This window comes from Montipora foliosa, chromosome 9, assembly GCF_036669935.1.
Source record: "Montipora foliosa isolate CH-2021 chromosome 9, ASM3666993v2, whole genome shotgun sequence".
NCBI lineage: Eukaryota > Metazoa > Cnidaria > Anthozoa > Scleractinia > Acroporidae > Montipora > Montipora foliosa.
This window is the reverse complement of record NC_090877.1, coordinates 13070217-13087968: the sequence shown is the minus strand read 5'-3', so window position 1 is coordinate 13087968 and position 17752 is coordinate 13070217. Positions and strand designations below refer to the sequence as shown.

General features: G+C 40.5%; 4 protein-coding genes across 4 annotated transcripts; 1 reads left to right on the top strand and 3 right to left on the bottom strand.

The window, feature by feature from the left end:
* Positions 1–1120: 1120 nt before the first annotated feature.
* LOC137971472 (myosin heavy chain, striated muscle-like) lies at positions 1121–1825 on the bottom strand. The gene has a single exon (XM_068818296.1). It carries the CDS (start codon positions 1823–1825, stop codon positions 1121–1123), a length of 705 nt encoding a protein of 234 aa, XP_068674397.1.
* A 5318-nt stretch (positions 1826–7143) lies between these two features.
* Positions 7144–7911, bottom strand: LOC137971471 (uncharacterized). Its single transcript, XM_068818295.1, has one exon. The coding sequence runs from the start codon at positions 7909–7911 to the stop codon at positions 7144–7146; it is 768 nt and encodes a 255-aa protein (XP_068674396.1).
* Positions 7912–8981: 1070 nt separating this feature from the next.
* LOC137971470 (melatonin receptor type 1C-like) lies at positions 8982–10542 on the bottom strand. Its single transcript, XM_068818294.1, has one exon. The coding sequence runs from the start codon at positions 10008–10010 to the stop codon at positions 8982–8984; it is 1029 nt and encodes a 342-aa protein (XP_068674395.1). The 5' UTR covers positions 10011–10542.
* Positions 10543–14638: 4096 nt separating this feature from the next.
* On the top strand, positions 14639–16264 carry LOC137971469 (3'-5' exoribonuclease HELZ2-like). Its single transcript, XM_068818293.1, has 4 exons — positions 14639–14806; positions 15384–15456; positions 15642–15791; positions 16143–16264. The coding sequence occupies exons 1-4, from the start codon at positions 14639–14641 to the stop codon at positions 16262–16264; spliced, it is 513 nt and encodes a 170-aa protein (XP_068674394.1).
* Positions 16265–17752: the final 1488 nt, after the last annotated feature.

Below are 17752 nucleotides of genomic sequence, written 5' to 3'. Positions count from 1 at the left end.
GAGTTATTGAATTTGAAAAAACCAGGACCTCTCTTAATGAAATCGTCTGACTGGATGTTGAACGATACAGCTGAATGGTCAGAAAACGAAACGGGAGTAACGATACATTCTTTGTGTAAGCAAGTGTTTTGACACCAACCAGTAATCGAGCCTTCATTGAATTGTTGATGCGTTCAAACGCCAGGTGAATAGTGATTCATTAGGGTGAAGTTTCCTCCAGAGATCCACTAAATTAAAATAATTGCATAAATTAAGAATGGAATAAATTAATTGTTGTTTTTGCTCCGTAGGCCGTCCCCCTTGTTTGTCTTTTGATGTTAAACAACAATTCAAGTCGCCACCTATTATGATGTTCTCGTCGGCATACTTTCGCAGGCGTGATTTCAAAGTTTGAAAAAATTCTAACTGCATTTTTTTGATCATTCGGAGCATAAACATTGATAAAAATAAACCTGAATTCGTCTATTTTGGCGCGCAGAATAATTAGTCGACCTTTTTGGTCAGTTTCATGGTTTTCCACTTCAACATCGAGGGATGGATTGAACAAAACGAGAGTGCCACTACTGTGTTTTGTTCCGTGGGAATAAACCACCTTGCCTCCCCATTCGGCTGACCATACTCTTTCCAGATTTCGTGAACTATAAACCTCTTGGAGGAAAATTACTTGGAACCTGCGCTCATGTAACAATCGAAAAACTTGCCTCCTTTTACGCGCATCGTTTAAGCCCCTAACATTTAGCGTAGTGCAAGACAAATTGTATGCCATAAGCGTATGAGATGATTTAAACATGCATACATACCTGCACTTCTACTTTGCGCTGATAGGCGAACGATCTTGCTCAAGAAATTGGAGTCCAAGCGTGTGATCCATTGAGCTTTTACAGTGAACATAACTTTACCCTTAACAAACAATATACACGAATACATTTATCTATACACTAACACATATACACTCACATGCATACGCTTACTAAAGAGAGCCCCTGGTGGCTCAGTCGAAGGTGAATATAACTCGAGTAGTGCTTTGAGCTAAGAACAACCTTTCGAAGCAAACCCAAAAAGGAACGAGCAGGGCTACACTGACTCCGAAGCCCACTTTATCTTACGCTTTGGTGACTAATTATGATCTATGTAATTGCCCATTATTGTAAAGCTTATCATGTATTAATTTGGCGTCATGACCGCTCTTCTTTGCGTCCTTTAATATAGGTACCAGAAGCTTCCTTTTCTCGACAATTTCTTTAGGGAAATCACGAGCAATTGCAAAATTTGTGCCACGGAGATTCTTTGCTTGGGCTAACACCAATTCTTTGCCGTTTTTGTGGATTGTAAATTTGGCAATGAGAGGCCTTGGCTTTGAGTTGTTGGAGTTTGATTTTCCGATCCGATGGACGCGCTCGAACGAAATCTCCTTTGAATCTCTCTTACTTAGTTTCAGTTCCACTTCCATAAACCTGCGTAGAACATTTTCAGATGTTTGGAAAGACTCATCCTTTTCCTCAGGTATATCAAAGAAGTTCAGGTTGTTTCGGCGGCTGTGGCTTTCCAGTTTAACTGATCTTTGTTTTTCTTCTTCGATTTGCTTGGTTAGCGACTTCACACCTTCTTGAAGCTGTTTGATTGCTTTGTCTTGTGCATCAACCTTCTTGTTAAGCGCTGTGATTAAAGAGTGAGCGAACTCTAAGCTGGTTTCTAACTCCTTATTCCTTTCTTCAAGGCAGCTTTGCTTCTGTTTTAAGCCTCTTGAATGCAATCTAACGTTTTGTCTAGCTTCTCTTTGATTGCAGCGATCGAGTCCGCCATGTTGTGACATGTACCACAACATTCCTCACAGCAAGTTCGAGAACCTTTGCTTCTCTTTCGGCTCCCTGAGTCATCCTTGGTTCTCTCTTCGTTTTCTGACATTTTGCTCGGCTTTTGGATTTTTTAATAGCTGATTACGGCCTTTTTACGGCGGAGCGCGCGTCCGCACGTCTGATCACTTCGAAAGCTAGTCCTAGTCTGAAGTTTGACCTAATTAGAAGTTTGACTTAATTAGCCAATCAGGATGCGTTGTATTTCAAGCGAATCACGACACAGCTTGAAAAGTGTGACTTCCTGTTAGCCAGATTATGTGCCGCCATTGCTGTTTGTGTTTTTTGGGAACTTTCCGCTGCATTTTAAATAGAAGCAAGAGACTGAAGAAGTGAGGAAATGGCGTTCTTCGAAGGTAAAGCAAAAGATTCTGAATAAGTACACATTGGTGAAATTAATTGTGTACCGTCTTTCACTCACCAACGCCTATGCATAAATGTCGAAATCGAATCGACCGACACATGGTGAGACTGAGACAGTCACTGTCGATCCCCTAAGCTCACGAGAGGATTAATAAGTTCAATTCGGAAGATGACTTCCATGTGAATCCAACTTGAACAATATGACTGACATGACAAACAATGAGACAACCAAGCAACCCATGCGTCCAGAAGCTAGTACTTGTGTGGCGGACCAGAATGACGAACTGTCGAAAGACTCGGTCATTGATTATGTAAGGAAAACTGATGAGAAATCCGTACCGATCTCCAGATAGATGCTCTATCTCCAGATCATGTAGATGCTCTGGCTCTAGGCTGCGAGCAGGCCCTCCGAGGGACTGGGGTTGGGGGTAGAATGAGGGCCTGCCCGCATGGCTTTGTATTTTGAATGTCGCGTCCAAATTTTGGACGCAAAATACTGATTGGCTGAAATTAAATTACCTCGTGACGTCACCATTGACAAGCTCCGACAACAAGAAAGCGTCTTCGCTTCGCAGAGATGAGGTGGTCAGAAATGCGTCTGAGAAAATTGTAGAATGTTGCAATTTACCATAACTTTACATAATTAAAGGTCGGGCAACGCGATGCAATGGCCTCTCTACTGGAAGGAAGGAAGTTCTATCTCTGTTATCCACAGAATTCGAGAAAAGTCTTATTTCCCAACTGTTTTTCGTAGCGGCCAAAATACGAGGGCGACTTCATGTCACCGTGGCTGCCCCTGTTGCTGATTTAACGATAGAGGAACTCTACACGATAGTTGTTAGGCTTTTCTGGCGAAGGCTTCCTTCCTTTACAGTTTTTTTTTAGTTTCTGCCTCGGGCAAATTGAAATACACAACGCGTGGGTTTCTGTTTTCTGTGTTTTTTTTCAATGTTTACTTCTGGTGCGCGCTGATTGGCTAATTTTTGACAGCTCTCTCAGCGTGACATCAGGAGGCGGCATTCAAAATTCAAAGGGATGCGTGCAGGCTCTCCTTCTCTCCCACCGAAGAGAGAGAGCCTGCTCGCAGGCTACTCTGGCTCTATCTCTATCTCCGATAGAGCAAATATAAACATGCTCTCCGGGACAGAAAACCATCCAGAATTCCTTACAAGAAAACGTCGAGCTTGTTTCTCAAAGACAAGGTAATTAGAAAGTGTATGGTGCATTATTTAAAAAAGAAAGTACCGAGCTCGCCTGAGTTGAGAAAGTGTTTATCTCTTGCTTTAGGAAAATATGTTGCAGAAACAATGTCTAGACCTAGACCACAACTCAGACGTAACAAATCTTCGAAAGAAGGAGACTTTAATTGTCGTTTTTGTCTTATTACCCGAAGGACCGCTAAACATAAAATAGACTTGCCAGTAGTATTATGCATTCAAGATCAATCTGTTACTAAGCGTTCAACAAAATTGAACCAACAAAATAAGAGTTATGTGTATCAAGAGAAAAACTATTGATATCAGGAGACATTGAACATATATGCACTTGCTGTGATCAGTTATGGTACAGATCATCTGTCTCTTAAGTGCAAGAGTAGCCAATATAGTGGTAAATGTTCGCAAAATTGCTACCGCAAGTAGCAGTGTTCCTCATTTACATTCAGACTTTTGCTGAAAATATTCAAAATGCACAAGTATCTGTCGATAGACGTATTGATGAGATTGCAACACACTCTTAACGACAATAATAACACAGACAACAGTGATGGTGAGGGGTGCGAAGTAGAAGAACGACCGTCTAGTATCACAGATACCTTACTGCAACAACCATATATCACTGAAATTTAGGGAAGGTATCTAGCTTTGCGCCAGGAGAGGGTAATAGACCATTAGGTATATTTATGGACAAAGACTCTGAATTGTTGGCATTCCCAACAATTGTCTGTGGTAAAACCAGACCTGATAGCAATGATAGAAAAGATACCAGTTTGTTTCAGCACATTGTGTAAGTAGGAATTAAGAAGTCGTCGAGATAAGAGAATTGCACAATCAGTACCGAAGATCTTTTATTAGGTGAAAATCAAATCAAACAAATTCAAAATAGCGCATCTTTTTCTCCTCAAAATACATCTTGATGAACGGTTTAGAGTATTGAGAAATTTGAGAGGATCACCACTAAATTTTGAAAAATGCAAATAGGTAATCCCACATGGTTCTGCTCATTTTCTGCAGCAGAAACGAGGTTTTCACATCTTTTGAATATTCTTGCTAGACTTGTAGAGAAAAAAAGAGCTAACTGATGATGAGATTAACAATATGACCTGGCAGCAAAAAGCAGACTTTATTCAAAAAGACCCTGTCACCTGTGCCAGAAAGAGCCAAAAAGAGCTAACTGATGATGAGATTAATAATATATATGACCTGGCAGCAAAAAGCAGTCTTTATTCAAAAAGACCCTGTCACCTGTGCCAGGAACTTTCAACACATGGCACAGCTATTTATAAATGATTTGTTAAAGAGTAATCTTATGTCTATTGGAGAAATAGTAGACTACTTTTACAGGTTTTCTTTTAATTTTTTTTTTTAATATTAATTTGCAATATTATTTACAGTACACGTTACTTACGATATTAAAACTGACGACGCCACTGATAACGTTACCTGAAATAAAAGTACCAACAACACGCTTCATAGTCACAGTACTTACAAACCTAACACTAAGTACTATCCCCAGAGTTAAATTTCAGCACAGGGGATCACCTACATGCATTAGTTTGGGTATCTAGTCGCATATGAGAGCTCCCTGTGCTGTAACACCATTATCTACCCTGCGAACAGGCTTCTTTTGTAGCCCCGAGTCGGACCCCAATCCTCTAGCTCGCGGTTACAAAAGAGCCTGCCTGCAGGCTAACCATTATCCAGCTGTTATATCACACTGACTAGTGCATAAAGAAACTTCAGCCTGCCAATTTCAAACAATCGCGCTAACTTTCATATCCACGAAAAACTACAGTGGCACTTTCATTGGGTCTCCATTTAGTTTTCTCTTCTTCGCTTTCTGCCTTGGGTCACTTTGAGCCTTGTTTTTCGGAAGGATCTTGCAGTTTTTTTCCTTGGACTGCTCTTTGAAGTTTTTGGAAATGATTCGGGTTCACGTTGAGCAGAGGACTTTTGTTTTTTTGTTTTTTCTTTGTGGTTTTGGATTTGGACCGGCTTTTGGACTTCGGTTTTTGGACACGATTCGGGGATAACGTTGAGCCTAGGACTTTTTTTTTTCTGTGGATTCACCTGGACTGGTTTATGGCTACGTGGTTTTTCCGTGAGGCAGGGTTCGACTCCCTGGCGAGTTTGGCGAGCCGGCCCCGTTTAGGGGATACTCCCTCAGTTGAGGCGTTTAATGTCATCATCTTTTTTCGGGGCCGCCTTAAATACAAAAATATTCAACACTGGGTGATATTATATAATTATCGTAAATCCACTCTCGAGAACATGTTGGATGTCTACAGTGGTGTTGCCTGTCCAACTTGAGCCTTATCTGATACGTTGTTGTGCCTGGGGTGAAACGTGCCATGTAAAAAAAAAATAATTCAATTTAAAGACTGCGGGAAATTTGGCTTTTTCTCAAACCGGAAGTCAGTTCGTTTACGCATGCGCAGTTGATCTGAGAACGAGTGCGAGGAAGGGCTAGGAAAAACCTTCGATGGAAACAACAGTTTGTGCGGTGACTTTTGCTTGTGAGTGGGTTTTATTGTCAGCTCAAGATATGATGACGTCACTTACCGGAGGTAACATTTCACTTCCTTAGCAACGCGCGAAAAATCCGTGTGTGGGCCCTTCAAATTTTCTTCCCTAGGCATTCAACATTTTAGTTAATGCAATTTACAGTTCCCGAAGCTCTTCCTGAGTTGCTTGGTAAATTGTTCAGCAAGAATCTTTCTTTATCTCGACGGTAGTGAGCCATTGGAAGAGATGCGAAATATCAGTAATACAGGTGTTTTAAACGCAACGTGATTACAGTGCAGATCTCCCGGTATCGACATTAGTTTCCTGTCGCGTAACGTCATAATGTTATATTCTTGCGCCTTATGATTGAGGAATGCAAACACTTCGTGAACTTTGCATCCGCGAGAAAAATTAGTGTTAGAATTTAGCATTTTTTTAATTCTTATATTTTAATTACAATATTATTTACAACTCACACTACTTACAATGCCTATCGTATTATTGACGACACTATTTACAATCCTACCAGAAGTATTAGTATTGAAAGGAGCACTAATTACAGTTACAGAACTTACAAAACTAACCATAACTACAATTCCCACCCCCAAAAAATAACCATTACACCAAAAGATTCTGAAGACCCGCCCAATTGTGATAGATAGATAGATTTAACAAATAGATTCCATGTTGCCGTGTGTCTGTTCAGTAATAGATCACAGATGACGTCAAAATGTAGTAAGAACAAAAAAGTGGCACACGAGGTGATAGCCGAGTGTGTCACTGCTGTTCTTAAAACATTTTGACGTCTTCTGTGATCTATTACTGAACAGACCCAGGGCAACATGGAATCTGTTTGTTTTATATAATAAAGAATTAAACTTTATAAGCGTAAAAGCTGATGGTGACGCCAATCGTGCGTCTGTCCTCTAATAGATCATAGGCAAGAACCAATCAAAATCCGTGAATAACCTCGGTTATTATATAAAGATAGATAGATAGATAGATAGATAGATAGATAGATAGATAGTTTATTCACGTTAAAAACTTGCAGCCAAAAGCTGAATTGCTGAATTATAGGGCTTTACGGCTAAATAAAAAAAGGAATGATCCAACATAATTTACCAATTAAAAGCTGTTATAAAATCACAAATTAAAGCATGCGTCAGGTTCCTATGTACAATAAGAAACAAAATTATATCTAGTTCTCAACTACTATAAACATAACTTAAAAGAAAACTATTCTTGCATCTTTCAGTTTTACACTTCGGGCGGATAAATGTTCTTTGTTCTCTCAGATAGTAGCTTGGTTGGTATTTACTTGGAAGTAGTTTGTGAAGACTGTGAGATTGATTTACACTTATTTCATTGAACAACTTTGCCGCAATTGCCTCTCTTCTATCATACAGTGTTAAAAGTCCAGATAGTTCTAGAGCCTTAGCATACGATAGCTCGGGGTAAATAATCTTCATAGCGCGTTTTTGAAGTCTATCTAGGTCTTCGCTTAGATAGCTTGGTAAAGCGCGATGAAAAACTGGACTACCGTACTCCAGAATAGAGCGAATGCATGTAATGTAAAATAGAAGAAGCTCTCTTGTGGCAACATGCGATTTCTTAAGCTGTCTTAGAAAATATAATCTTGTAGAAACCTTCCTAACTAGTTCTGACACATAAGCATTCCATTTTAAGTCACTGCTTATATTGAGTCCTAATAATTTTACACTGTTCACGGTCTCTAGGGTCTGACGGTTAACCCAGATAGGGTCAAATTCTGGTCCGCTTTTTGCGAAGCTAATCCTAAGCTCTTTGCATTTTCTTTCGTTTAACTGAAAACCGTCATCCCTTGCTTGTGTTTCGAGATCGTCTACCATTTGCTGAATACAGCTCTCTTGGCCTTTAGTTATCACCTCAGAGATTGTGGTATCATCCACATATTTCCACATATCTGCCTCTCCTGCAGTCAAATCATTAATCATTATTAAAAATAGCCATGGCCCAAGCTTTGTCCCCAGTGGAACACCGGCTGGAGTGCCTTAGAGTCTCTTATATATTACCAAAACGCCCTATGTAAAGTTCAGATTCATATTCCAAAGGCCTTAGATTTAAAGCCATTAATATTTGGGATTACTTGATTTCTCTGCAGTTTCAAATGTAAAGATTTCCGATAAGGAGGAGATAATTAAGTAAGAGGCGTGGCTAGACGTTAGTAGTCTTGCTTCGCTTGGTTAGTCGAGGTGGGCAAGGCAGTTGCTGCGTTTTGTTCCTTAATTCTGGTCACGTGTTTGATTTTTCGTTCCTTCAGTCTTCAACCTTCTACAAGACCGAGCGCTTCCCGTCGTATAATGGCTCCGCAGATATTTTGCATTTCGGCTGTGAGTTCCCATTTATTAACTTGAACGGTGTCTCGATGCGTTGCCTCTACATCACAATGTGTTGGATAACTTTTGATTCTGCTGTGGTAAAACATCGACACCTCCTCAACTTCAAAAAATACTGTTCGGTTGTTCTTCTTTTGTTGTACTTTTATTGACAACTGGCATATAGTTCTTAAAACCTTTGAGTCCCTTACATCCATTTTTTCTTCTGTATCTTCTAAAGACAAGACGTTTCAAGGCAAGGAGTCTAGCTGTTATTTTGCTTTTACTCCGCGTCTGAAACATGCTTAAAAAAACCTGCTTTTTCAGGTAAGGCAGAGTCTACTTTGATTTTTTTATCAATGCAAGCGCGTTTGCTTTTTGCGGGGTCCGTGTTAAAAATCCTTCAAACCGCACCTGATGACACCCTCAACAAAATTCATTCCTCGAGTGTGCCCCACGAGATGAGTACAGTTGTGGTCGGTACAAGAACCGAGGTTCCGAATGCGGGCAAGAATAAGATTCATCGGTAGACTGCATACTGATTTTGTGAAACGAAGCGAGAGTCAAATAGAAGTGAACCGATATCTATGAGTGGAAACAAGTAAAATTTTGAGCAAGACCAAAGCGAAATTACTGGATTTACACTACGTAAATAAAAAAGTAGAGCCTTCGGGAAAACAGTGTAATATCTACAGTGGTGTTGTCTGTCCAACTTGAGTCTTATCTGATACGTTGCTGTGCGTGTTCACCTCTTCTTTGTTTGCTCCTTCTCTGCCAGGTACAATGATATCTTTACAAAATCGTTTGCAGAGGAGCAGCTTGCGAAATTCACGTCTGAAAGCGGAATTCATTCCTGCATACACGAATGGGTTTATTGTGTTGGAGAAATAGACGAGAAACTTACAAACGAGTTCGACATTACGAGGCATTTTTTCCACAAAGAAGAAACGTCGTAAGATTACAATTATCCAAAATGGTACCCAACATACCATGAAGGCAAACACGACAGCAAAGAGGGATTTACTGATATTTATTTCGTGCCTGATGCCCGTGTTAACGCCTTGCTGAATATTAGTTGAAGCATTTTCATTGTGCTGGCGTATCATCTTCGAGACCTTTCGGTAGCAGAAAACAGTTGTTATCAGAGGTGTCAAAAAGAAGAGAACGAGGACAATGCAGTAATGAATCATTTTCCCCGCATAGCTGTGATGTTCGATGGAGCATTGCGCATACTCTGGAATGAACCGGTGCTCTTGCAAACCTGCAAACCACGGAACGGCAATGTAGCAAGCAACAACGATCCACGCAGACGTGAGGAAAGCAATAGACTTTCTCTTGGAAAACCATCTCCTGTATATCTCGTCTGGCTTGCACATCCTCACATATCGATTCACGGCCGTCATACCCATCGTTACGGGGGAAACGTATATTGCAAACAAGCCAAAGAAAGCGTGAAAATGGCAAACCACGTCACCGAAAACCCATTTACTGGCTACAAGTACGCCGCAAACGAAAGGCATCACGAAAATGGCGGACAGCAGATCGCTCAGTGCTAGAGCAACGATGTACAAGTTAGTCGTTGACCGAAGTCGAACGTTCTTGAAAACTGCGATGCAGACTAATGTGTTTCCCGTTAGCGACAAAACGTTTAAAGAGAATATCGACAAAACTTCTAAGACGGTTATAAAGAGGCTTCGAGAACTCAGTTCATCGGTCATCTTAGCGCGACTGCTAAGACTTAATGTTTACCACAATTAAAAGAGCAGTCAGTTTTGTTTTGCCACATGTCTCGTCAGCCAATAACTTGTTGTCATTTCAATGTCCTAGTGTCTAAAGATTTGATTTTTTTAATCCCTATATCGAAATTGTTTATCTTATTCATTTGTTCAGAACGAGATCTGCTCTAAATTCAAAATCACTAACTAGGTTTCCCGTGTTGTTGTTGTTGCTGTTTTTTTTTTTTTTTTTTTGGTTTTTTTTTCCTAACTCTAACCCTTACCCTTCTGTTGTTATTCTTGGTACTTATATTCAGTATCAGACAACATTGCACTATTAAATTACCTTACAACTTGGATATCGCATTATGTACGGAAACCTATGAGAGTATACAATTAAATGCGTTACCATAATGTATGCGAGTTTATAACTTTGTTGGTCTAAATAAGAATTCAGATTTAAGCTGGTCAATACAAGGACAACCCAGAGGATAAAATTAAATTAAGAAAATTAAAATGGTAGTCGCAACCAGACAATTACAAAAAAAGAGTAAGCAGGATGTAAATTTGATTTGCAAAGAAGAAGGGCGCAAATAACATTGTCGGATAAAGGAAACTATTAGCGCTTCTAAAAGTGTAAGGAAATCTGCCAAGTGTATTTTCTCAAACATAACTTAGTAATGTGCAGTAGTTCCACTGTTCAGCTGCTACGCCTGGAAAATCCACCTGCGTTAAAACTGATTTCAATATTGGGTCCTCCACCTTATTATACCGAATATCGTTTTCACTGTCACGCAACAAAAAAAAAAAGAAAATCGACACCGTTCAAAGAAACAAAAAATTGGAATGTTGTAGGATACACGTTTATAAATTACCTCACCAATTCTCAAGTCTGTGCGGTGCATGGTTTCTGAGTTTTGTATGGAGCCGCCATGTTGCTGGTTGGTGTACGGAAACTTGTCATCATCATTTATCCGTTCTCCAAGTGGAGAATTGGGCTGTAGGCTCTCTGCCTCCAGGCTGTTCTGTCCTCCGCAGCCGATGCTGCTGCTGCCCATGTTCCTAAACCGTTCTCTTTCTTCTCTCTTTCGATAGTCCTTCTCCAAGTCTCACGCGGTCTACCCCTTTTCCGTTTTCCTTCAGGCACCCATGTTAGAGCAATTCGTGGATGTGAGCAATGGTCCATTCTGTGGACATGGCCCAACCACGTCCATCTCCTCCTTGCCACGGAAACTTGTAGGTGCCATCCAAGTTGTTGAAAATCCGACAACAAAGTTGTGAAATCCGACATCTGAATTCTAAAAATCCGACATCTGAGTTGTGAAAGTTTCGTTTTGAATAAAACTGCATTCGCGCATCATTGTTGTTTTAAGATTTGACAGTGCTGGGTAGCATCTTTTAAAAAGACACTCAAGACATTTTTATTTCCGAAAGCTTTTCGGTAATTTTATGTGCCTTTAATCTCGTTTTTAGTAGGTTTCATGTAGTTTTACGATTTAAGCGCTGATGAAAATAGCAATATTGATATCGGCGCCATATAAGTTTTATTATTATTATTATTATTATTATTATTATTGTTATTCTTTCGTTTGCGATGGACTAGCATCCCATCCAGGGGGGAGTATAAATACTCCTAGTCGCTCCATTCTACGGAAACCGGAGATCATTGTAAGCGCCGGCCTGATGGGCCTTCTGGCTCGTAAGCAGTGGCTTTGCCTATTCTTAGGTTGGGACAAATGGTAGGATTTTCTCCCTAGTTTTGACTTTTTTTAAGTGCCGACTGCCTTCCAGAAAAATTGATGTTTTGGGTAGCCTCGCTCTTCAAGACGGGCTATGAATCGAGATAGTGCGTCCTCAAATGTTGTTTTTGAAGAGTTGTTCGGAGGAGCTTAATGGCCTCTCCTTTAATAAAACTCTTCTTGGCACCTAGTGGGTGACAAGAGATGAAATTCGTGTATTGGAGGGTTTCAGTTTGCTTGTGATATGTCTTGATATCGCAAAAACATTCTTTTTCGGATCGTTCTCCTTGCATAGTGTTGTATCTAGGAAAGTGTTCTCCTTCTGTGCCAATTTTATAGTTGGTTAGAAATTACGTAGCTTACGCAATGAACGGCTTGATTTCTTCTTTCATAATTTACGTCCCATAGTGAGAAAACGTCATGAATGAAACGTTTCCATATTGTTGGTCTAACTCTGCTCTGTCTTAGCATTATTTTCACAACTCAGATGTGGGATTTTAACAACTCGGATGTCGGATTTTTACAACTCGAATGTCGAATTTTTACAAGTCGGATGTCGCATTTTCAAGAACTCGGATGTCACATTTTCAACAACTCGGATGCCGGATTTTCAACAACTCGGATGTCGGAGTTTTTACAAGTTGGATGTCGCATTTTCAAGAACTCGGAGGTCGGGTTTTCACAACTCGGATGTCGCATTTTCAACAACTCGGATGTCGGATGTTTACAAGTTGGATGTCGGATTTTCACAACTCGGATGTCGGATTTCATAACTTTGTTGTGAACTGTTCACAACTCGGATGTCGTATTTTCACAACTTTGTTGTCGGATTTTCAACAACTCGGATGACACCAGAAATCCAAACGAATCTCTGAAATTCACTTAGCAATAAAAGCACTCACTTTTCGCTCATGAGATGAAATACATGAGTATGAAGACATCTCCTAATGTACGTGAAACGCTCAGACTGCTGAGATTCATAGGCGTTCACGCATGTATGATTCATGGTGTTACGCAAGGTGACAATTGAGAAATTCGAAACGAGAGACGTCATGGAACTGGAAACCGGCAAAAAGATTTATTTCTAGGTCATCTTCAACCTCCAAAAGATAAAAATTCAAAACACCTTGGAATTTTGGTTTTAGAATTTGATGACATCACTGTGAAAACCATCTATTGAAGTGTAGATTCCAGAAACATACTGAAACAACGCGAATTTACATTATTATTTGTCAATGTTTCAAAGCCTTGGCTTCAAGCTGTTTACAGTAGTATGTCTCTTCCTCAGTTAAAACATTCTCTTAAAAACTCCTGGCGGTTATAATATTATTTTGTCAATAATATTAATTATTTCTGTTCCGCGAATCCTATTAAATAAACAATGCGCATTACAATGAATATCTAACAACTATAGCGTAAACAATATGTAACAATTACTATAAGCAGAAGTTATAAACAGAAAACTAGACTGTAAGTAATTACTAATTTTACACCTTAATGCACTAACATTTCGGAACTATCAAACAAGAGCTGTTTGAAATGTCTTTATCTGACGATAAAAGTGTTCTCGTACAACGGCAAATTTTTCCATAAACATTGCGCCGCTACCACAGATTAGCTCTCTCAGAAGCACATGACCTTGAAGCGTGTAACTTGCAACTCTTTTCCTTGGAACAAACCTGGGGATTTTAGGACACCAATTTTATGCCCAAAAATTGAGAGAAGTGATCCTCGCACTTTGATGGACAATATTAAAAGCAATTGTCTTTTGCAGAAACTTGAGAAATTCAGGTGGCTTCAACGGGATACGGAACCCAAGACCTCTGCCGAGCCGGTGAAATGAATAGTATCCCATAATGCATAGCGATTCCTTTTATGTTATCAACTAAAATCGTGACATAATCAGTACCCTCCAGCCACAACGCAAAGGTGAGCAGTGCTGCAGACTACCATGTTGTGTTTACAAACAGACGTCAACATCGTCAACGTACTTCCAAATGTATGATTCAGGTGTAGTAGCATTCAAATTGTTAACCATTACAAGGAACAAAACTTTTGTTCCTTGGGGAACACCGGCTGTTACCGGGAGGCAATCAGAAATTGCATCAGGTAGTTTTACACGTTGTCGGCGATTCGTCAGGAAGTTTATGTTCCATAGTATTAGAGTTCTGCGAACTCCTAAATCCAAAAGCTTTTCGATTAGTAAATTATATCCAGTACGGTCGAAAGCTTTAGAAAAAATCTAGGAAGCAAAGGCGGAGATGATGACCAGGGGAGTCGAGGTACGAGAGCCAAGTATGAATCATATCAAGTAAACAATACGTTGTAGAGGTTCCCTTCAGGCATCCAAACTGAGTTGGGTCGATTTTATCCCTTACATCAACTATTAACCAGGTGACCACAAAATCCTCAAGGACCTTGGACAGAGAAGCAGTTACAGAAATAGGTCTAGTGACGCCTTCGTTTTTGGGTGGTTGTACTTTAGGAATAGGTATAACATTAGAGTCTTTCCAGACTGCGGGTACAATACCAGATCGAAGTAATATATTGAAAATGCTGGTAACAGGCTCAGTCAATTCGTAGGCAAATTATTTCACCAATCTACACGGTACATTATCTGGGCCTTGGGCCTTGAAAGATTTGATGGCAAGCAATTTCTTACAAAGCTCGAGAGACCGGGCAGTATTGACACTTCCAGAAGCTGGAAGGAAGGCTGGCAGTATAGTAGCATCATTGAGTGGTGGACTGTCTGCATTAACTAAGACATAGAACTCATTTAGACTATTAGCAAGTTCCTGTTGACTCGTAGTTTTCGCTGATCATGATAATATCCTCGTGTGATAATATCCAAGACTGCATTGTTGATGAATGTGGCATGTGCAAGGAGCCTGAATGGCTCTCGTTCCCATCACGTGCTCAGGAGTGCGACAAGTGGTTATGATTGGTGACCACAAACAACTGCAGTCAGTCATTCAGGATCACGTGGTACTTGCTTTGAGTGTGTTCATGTTTGACAGGCGTTCAAAACGAGCAATGATGCTAAAGCTGCAGTACAGGAGGGTAAGAACAGTGTTTCTGGACCAGTCATCTCCTTCCATTCATAAACAATAAAATAAACCCTTTCCGGACTCTATCGGTCTCTGAATTTCGCCAATATTGATTTAATTATAAAGAAAAGGTCAACGAGATTTGAGTAGAGCGGTGGGCTCAACCGAAAATGGGGGTGGGGTGGGGTGGGGTGGGGTCCAAGGTTTCAACAATTCAACCTTCCAACTCATAGCAGGTTCTAAGATTCTAATCACCGTAAGAAAAGGACCTTCTTTTAACAAGGTATTTGCGAATTTCCGTCCAAGCAATTCTACGATGGAGAACTTCAGACAGCTGAGGTGGTAAAAGCACGTAACTCAGCCTGATCACTTTTTGCCCCGCGATCATTCGCCAGCGACGCGATATTCCTATTGTATTCTGCCAAGTAGAAGGACAGGAAGAATCCTCACCTATTGCAACCACAGAGAGCAATGAAGAATCCAAATGGAACATGAAATCAAGGAAGTTCAAAAAGCGATCAGCAGAAGGAAAACTCTAAAATTCATTGCAAGATTGAGGCTCCGTTTATTCACTTCTTTTTGTTCCTGAGCAAACAGGTGATCATGGGAGGATAAGACAGTTAAGGAAGCAGAAAGGAAAGACTATAGCAAAGACTGCTGTTGGTGCTGTGTTTGCGCATGCGTTCGTCCTTTCAGACAATCTATTAATGATGCCGGTATTTTTTTTTCATTCAATCATTCAAGCAATTATTCAGTCATTCGTCTTGAAAAAGTATATCAGTCAAAATAACAAAAATCCTAAGCCTGCAAAAATTTGACCCTTTTGTATATGTTTTCGGTTTTCGTAGCGGAACATATTGCCAATCAGTACAGGACACACGTGCGCATGTCAGACGTGGTCATGCTGTCACCATACAGAGTACAGCGAAGTAAAATAAGCCAGCCACCGAAGGGAGCCTATGAAGAAATCTTAGTCACCACTGTAACAAAGAGTCAAGGTAAGGTATATTGAACGATCATATTTCTGCCTGCTTTTGCCTGTTAATAACGAATACTGTAAGTTTTCAATGAAGTTAAAATAACAGAAAATAACAAATTGTTCTTTCAGTCGAGTGGAAGCGAAAGCACCACGACCCTCAAAACAAGAGCTTAAAATTTGACGGGAATATTCATAAGCCCTTTCTGTAGTTGTCAGCCGCAACTGTCGCTATTAGAAGTGCATCCCTTTTGTTTATATGGCTGTTACAATATCAGACAATGCAATGTGAAAATGAGCAACGTTTCCCACTCAGCAGTATACTTTTGTGAGCCGTAAGACCACAAGTAATCGTGCCCTATTCGTTTTTCAGGAAGCGAATGGGATTGCGTCATAATCTCTCTGGTTCGATCAATGGAGAAAGACGAAATCAATCTAGAACCGACTCAAAGCTGGCTCCAGGAACACCATTTAGGGAGATCACATTTGCGATAAAGTAAATTAATTTCCTATGTTTCATTCATTTTTCAGTAGGTAATTAGATAATTAGATAATTAATTGGATACACGACCCCGCAAGCACGTAGTGCTTAAACACTAATTGTGTTTTAAATAAAGATTTTACTTTACTTTACTTTACTTTACCTAGGATTTTTGACCGATGAACATCAAATGTACGTGGCACTTATGCGTGTACGCAAAAGGCTTTGTATTATTGGTAAGCGGGAAAGATCCAACAATGTTGCATTCTGTTCTCTCTAACATCCCAGGTATCTGGAAATGAAAAACGGGCAAATTCGAGTTCCGAAGTTTCCTAGGCCAGTTTCTTAGGCCAGTGTATATGGCATGCAATTGTGGATGATGTTCTCTCTCATGCGTCTGAATTCCGCTGTCCTTTCTCCCTCCGTTCTATGGTTCTGTTTTGAAGGCTTGGATTGCTTTGGGTGGCTCTCGTTCTTCTAATGGTGTGGTTCTGGGCCCATATTTTGTGGAAGGGGGGGGGGTCCCATTTCCGTTTACTCTATGTCCTGTAAGTCTTGTTATTCTCTCCTTCTGCGTTCTCGTTTTGTTACCCCTCATTGCCTTGCTAAATTCTTTCTTCCCTTCGTTGGGAGTGGGAAACGACCTGGAAATCCCTTTTTTCCTTTTATTTTGATCGTCAAATCATTGATTTGAACTGGAAGGTCGCTCACGGTGTCTTGTACACTGCTGAGTGTCGTTCACTTTTTGGTTATAATGTCCCCTTAGCTTGTTTCCGTGGTTATCATTGTGAGTCTGTTGAACATTTGTTTTTTTCCTTGTCCTTTGGTGCAGAGTGGTCTGTCGTAGATTCAGTCTTTGCTGTTCCAAGCAATGTGGCTCCAGGCGCTGCTCAGCTGATTGCTTGTATTCGTGCTCGTCTGCGTTTTTACCGTCCTTTGTCTTTCAAGCGTTTTTCGTCTGCTAGTCGTCGGGGTTTCTCTCTTCGCCAGTGGGGCGCGAATGGGGTCTTGAGTTCGGTGTGTGTTCCTCGTTTTTACTTGTGGATATTATCCACGAGTTTTGGGGAGAAACTGTATGCAAATTTGTCACTTCTGCGTAACCGGAAGTTTGACCTAATTGGCCAATCAGGATGGGTTGTATTTCAACCGAATCACGACACAGCTTGGAAAGTGTGACTTCCTGTTAGCCAGCTTGTGTGCCGCCGTTGCTGTTTGTGGCTTTTGGGAACTTTCTGCTGCATTTTAAATAGAAGCAAGAGACTGAAGAAGTGAGGAAATGGCGTTCTTCTAAGGTAAAGCAAAAGATTCTGAATAAGTACACATTGGTGAAATTAATTGTGCACCGCCCTTCACTCGCCTAGGCTTAAATGTCGAAATCGAATCGACCGACAAATGGTGAGACTGAGACAGTCTCTGTCGATCCCCTAAGCTCACGGGGGGATTAATAAGTTCCATTCGGAAGATGACTTCCATATGGAGAGTGACATCGAAGCTATCACGAA

Coding starts and splice junctions, on each gene's coding strand:
- LOC137971472 (XM_068818296.1), bottom strand. CDS start 1,825: ATGTTGTGGTACATGTCACAACATGGCGGACTCGATCGCTGCAATCAA.
- LOC137971471 (XM_068818295.1), bottom strand. CDS start 7,911: ATGATTAATGATTTGACTGCAGGAGAGGCAGATATGTGGAAATATGTG.
- LOC137971470 (XM_068818294.1), bottom strand. CDS start 10,010: ATGACCGATGAACTGAGTTCTCGAAGCCTCTTTATAACCGTCTTAGAA.
- LOC137971469 (XM_068818293.1), top strand. CDS start 14,639: ATGGCTCTCGTTCCCATCACGTGCTCAGGAGTGCGACAAGTGGTTATG. Junction 14,807..15,383: donor TAAAGCTGCAGTACAGGAGG/GTAAGAACAGTG, acceptor TTTGTTCCTGAG/CAAACAGGTGATCATGGGAG. Junction 15,457..15,641: donor TATAGCAAAGACTGCTGTTG/GTGCTGTGTTTG, acceptor CGGTTTTCGTAG/CGGAACATATTGCCAATCAG.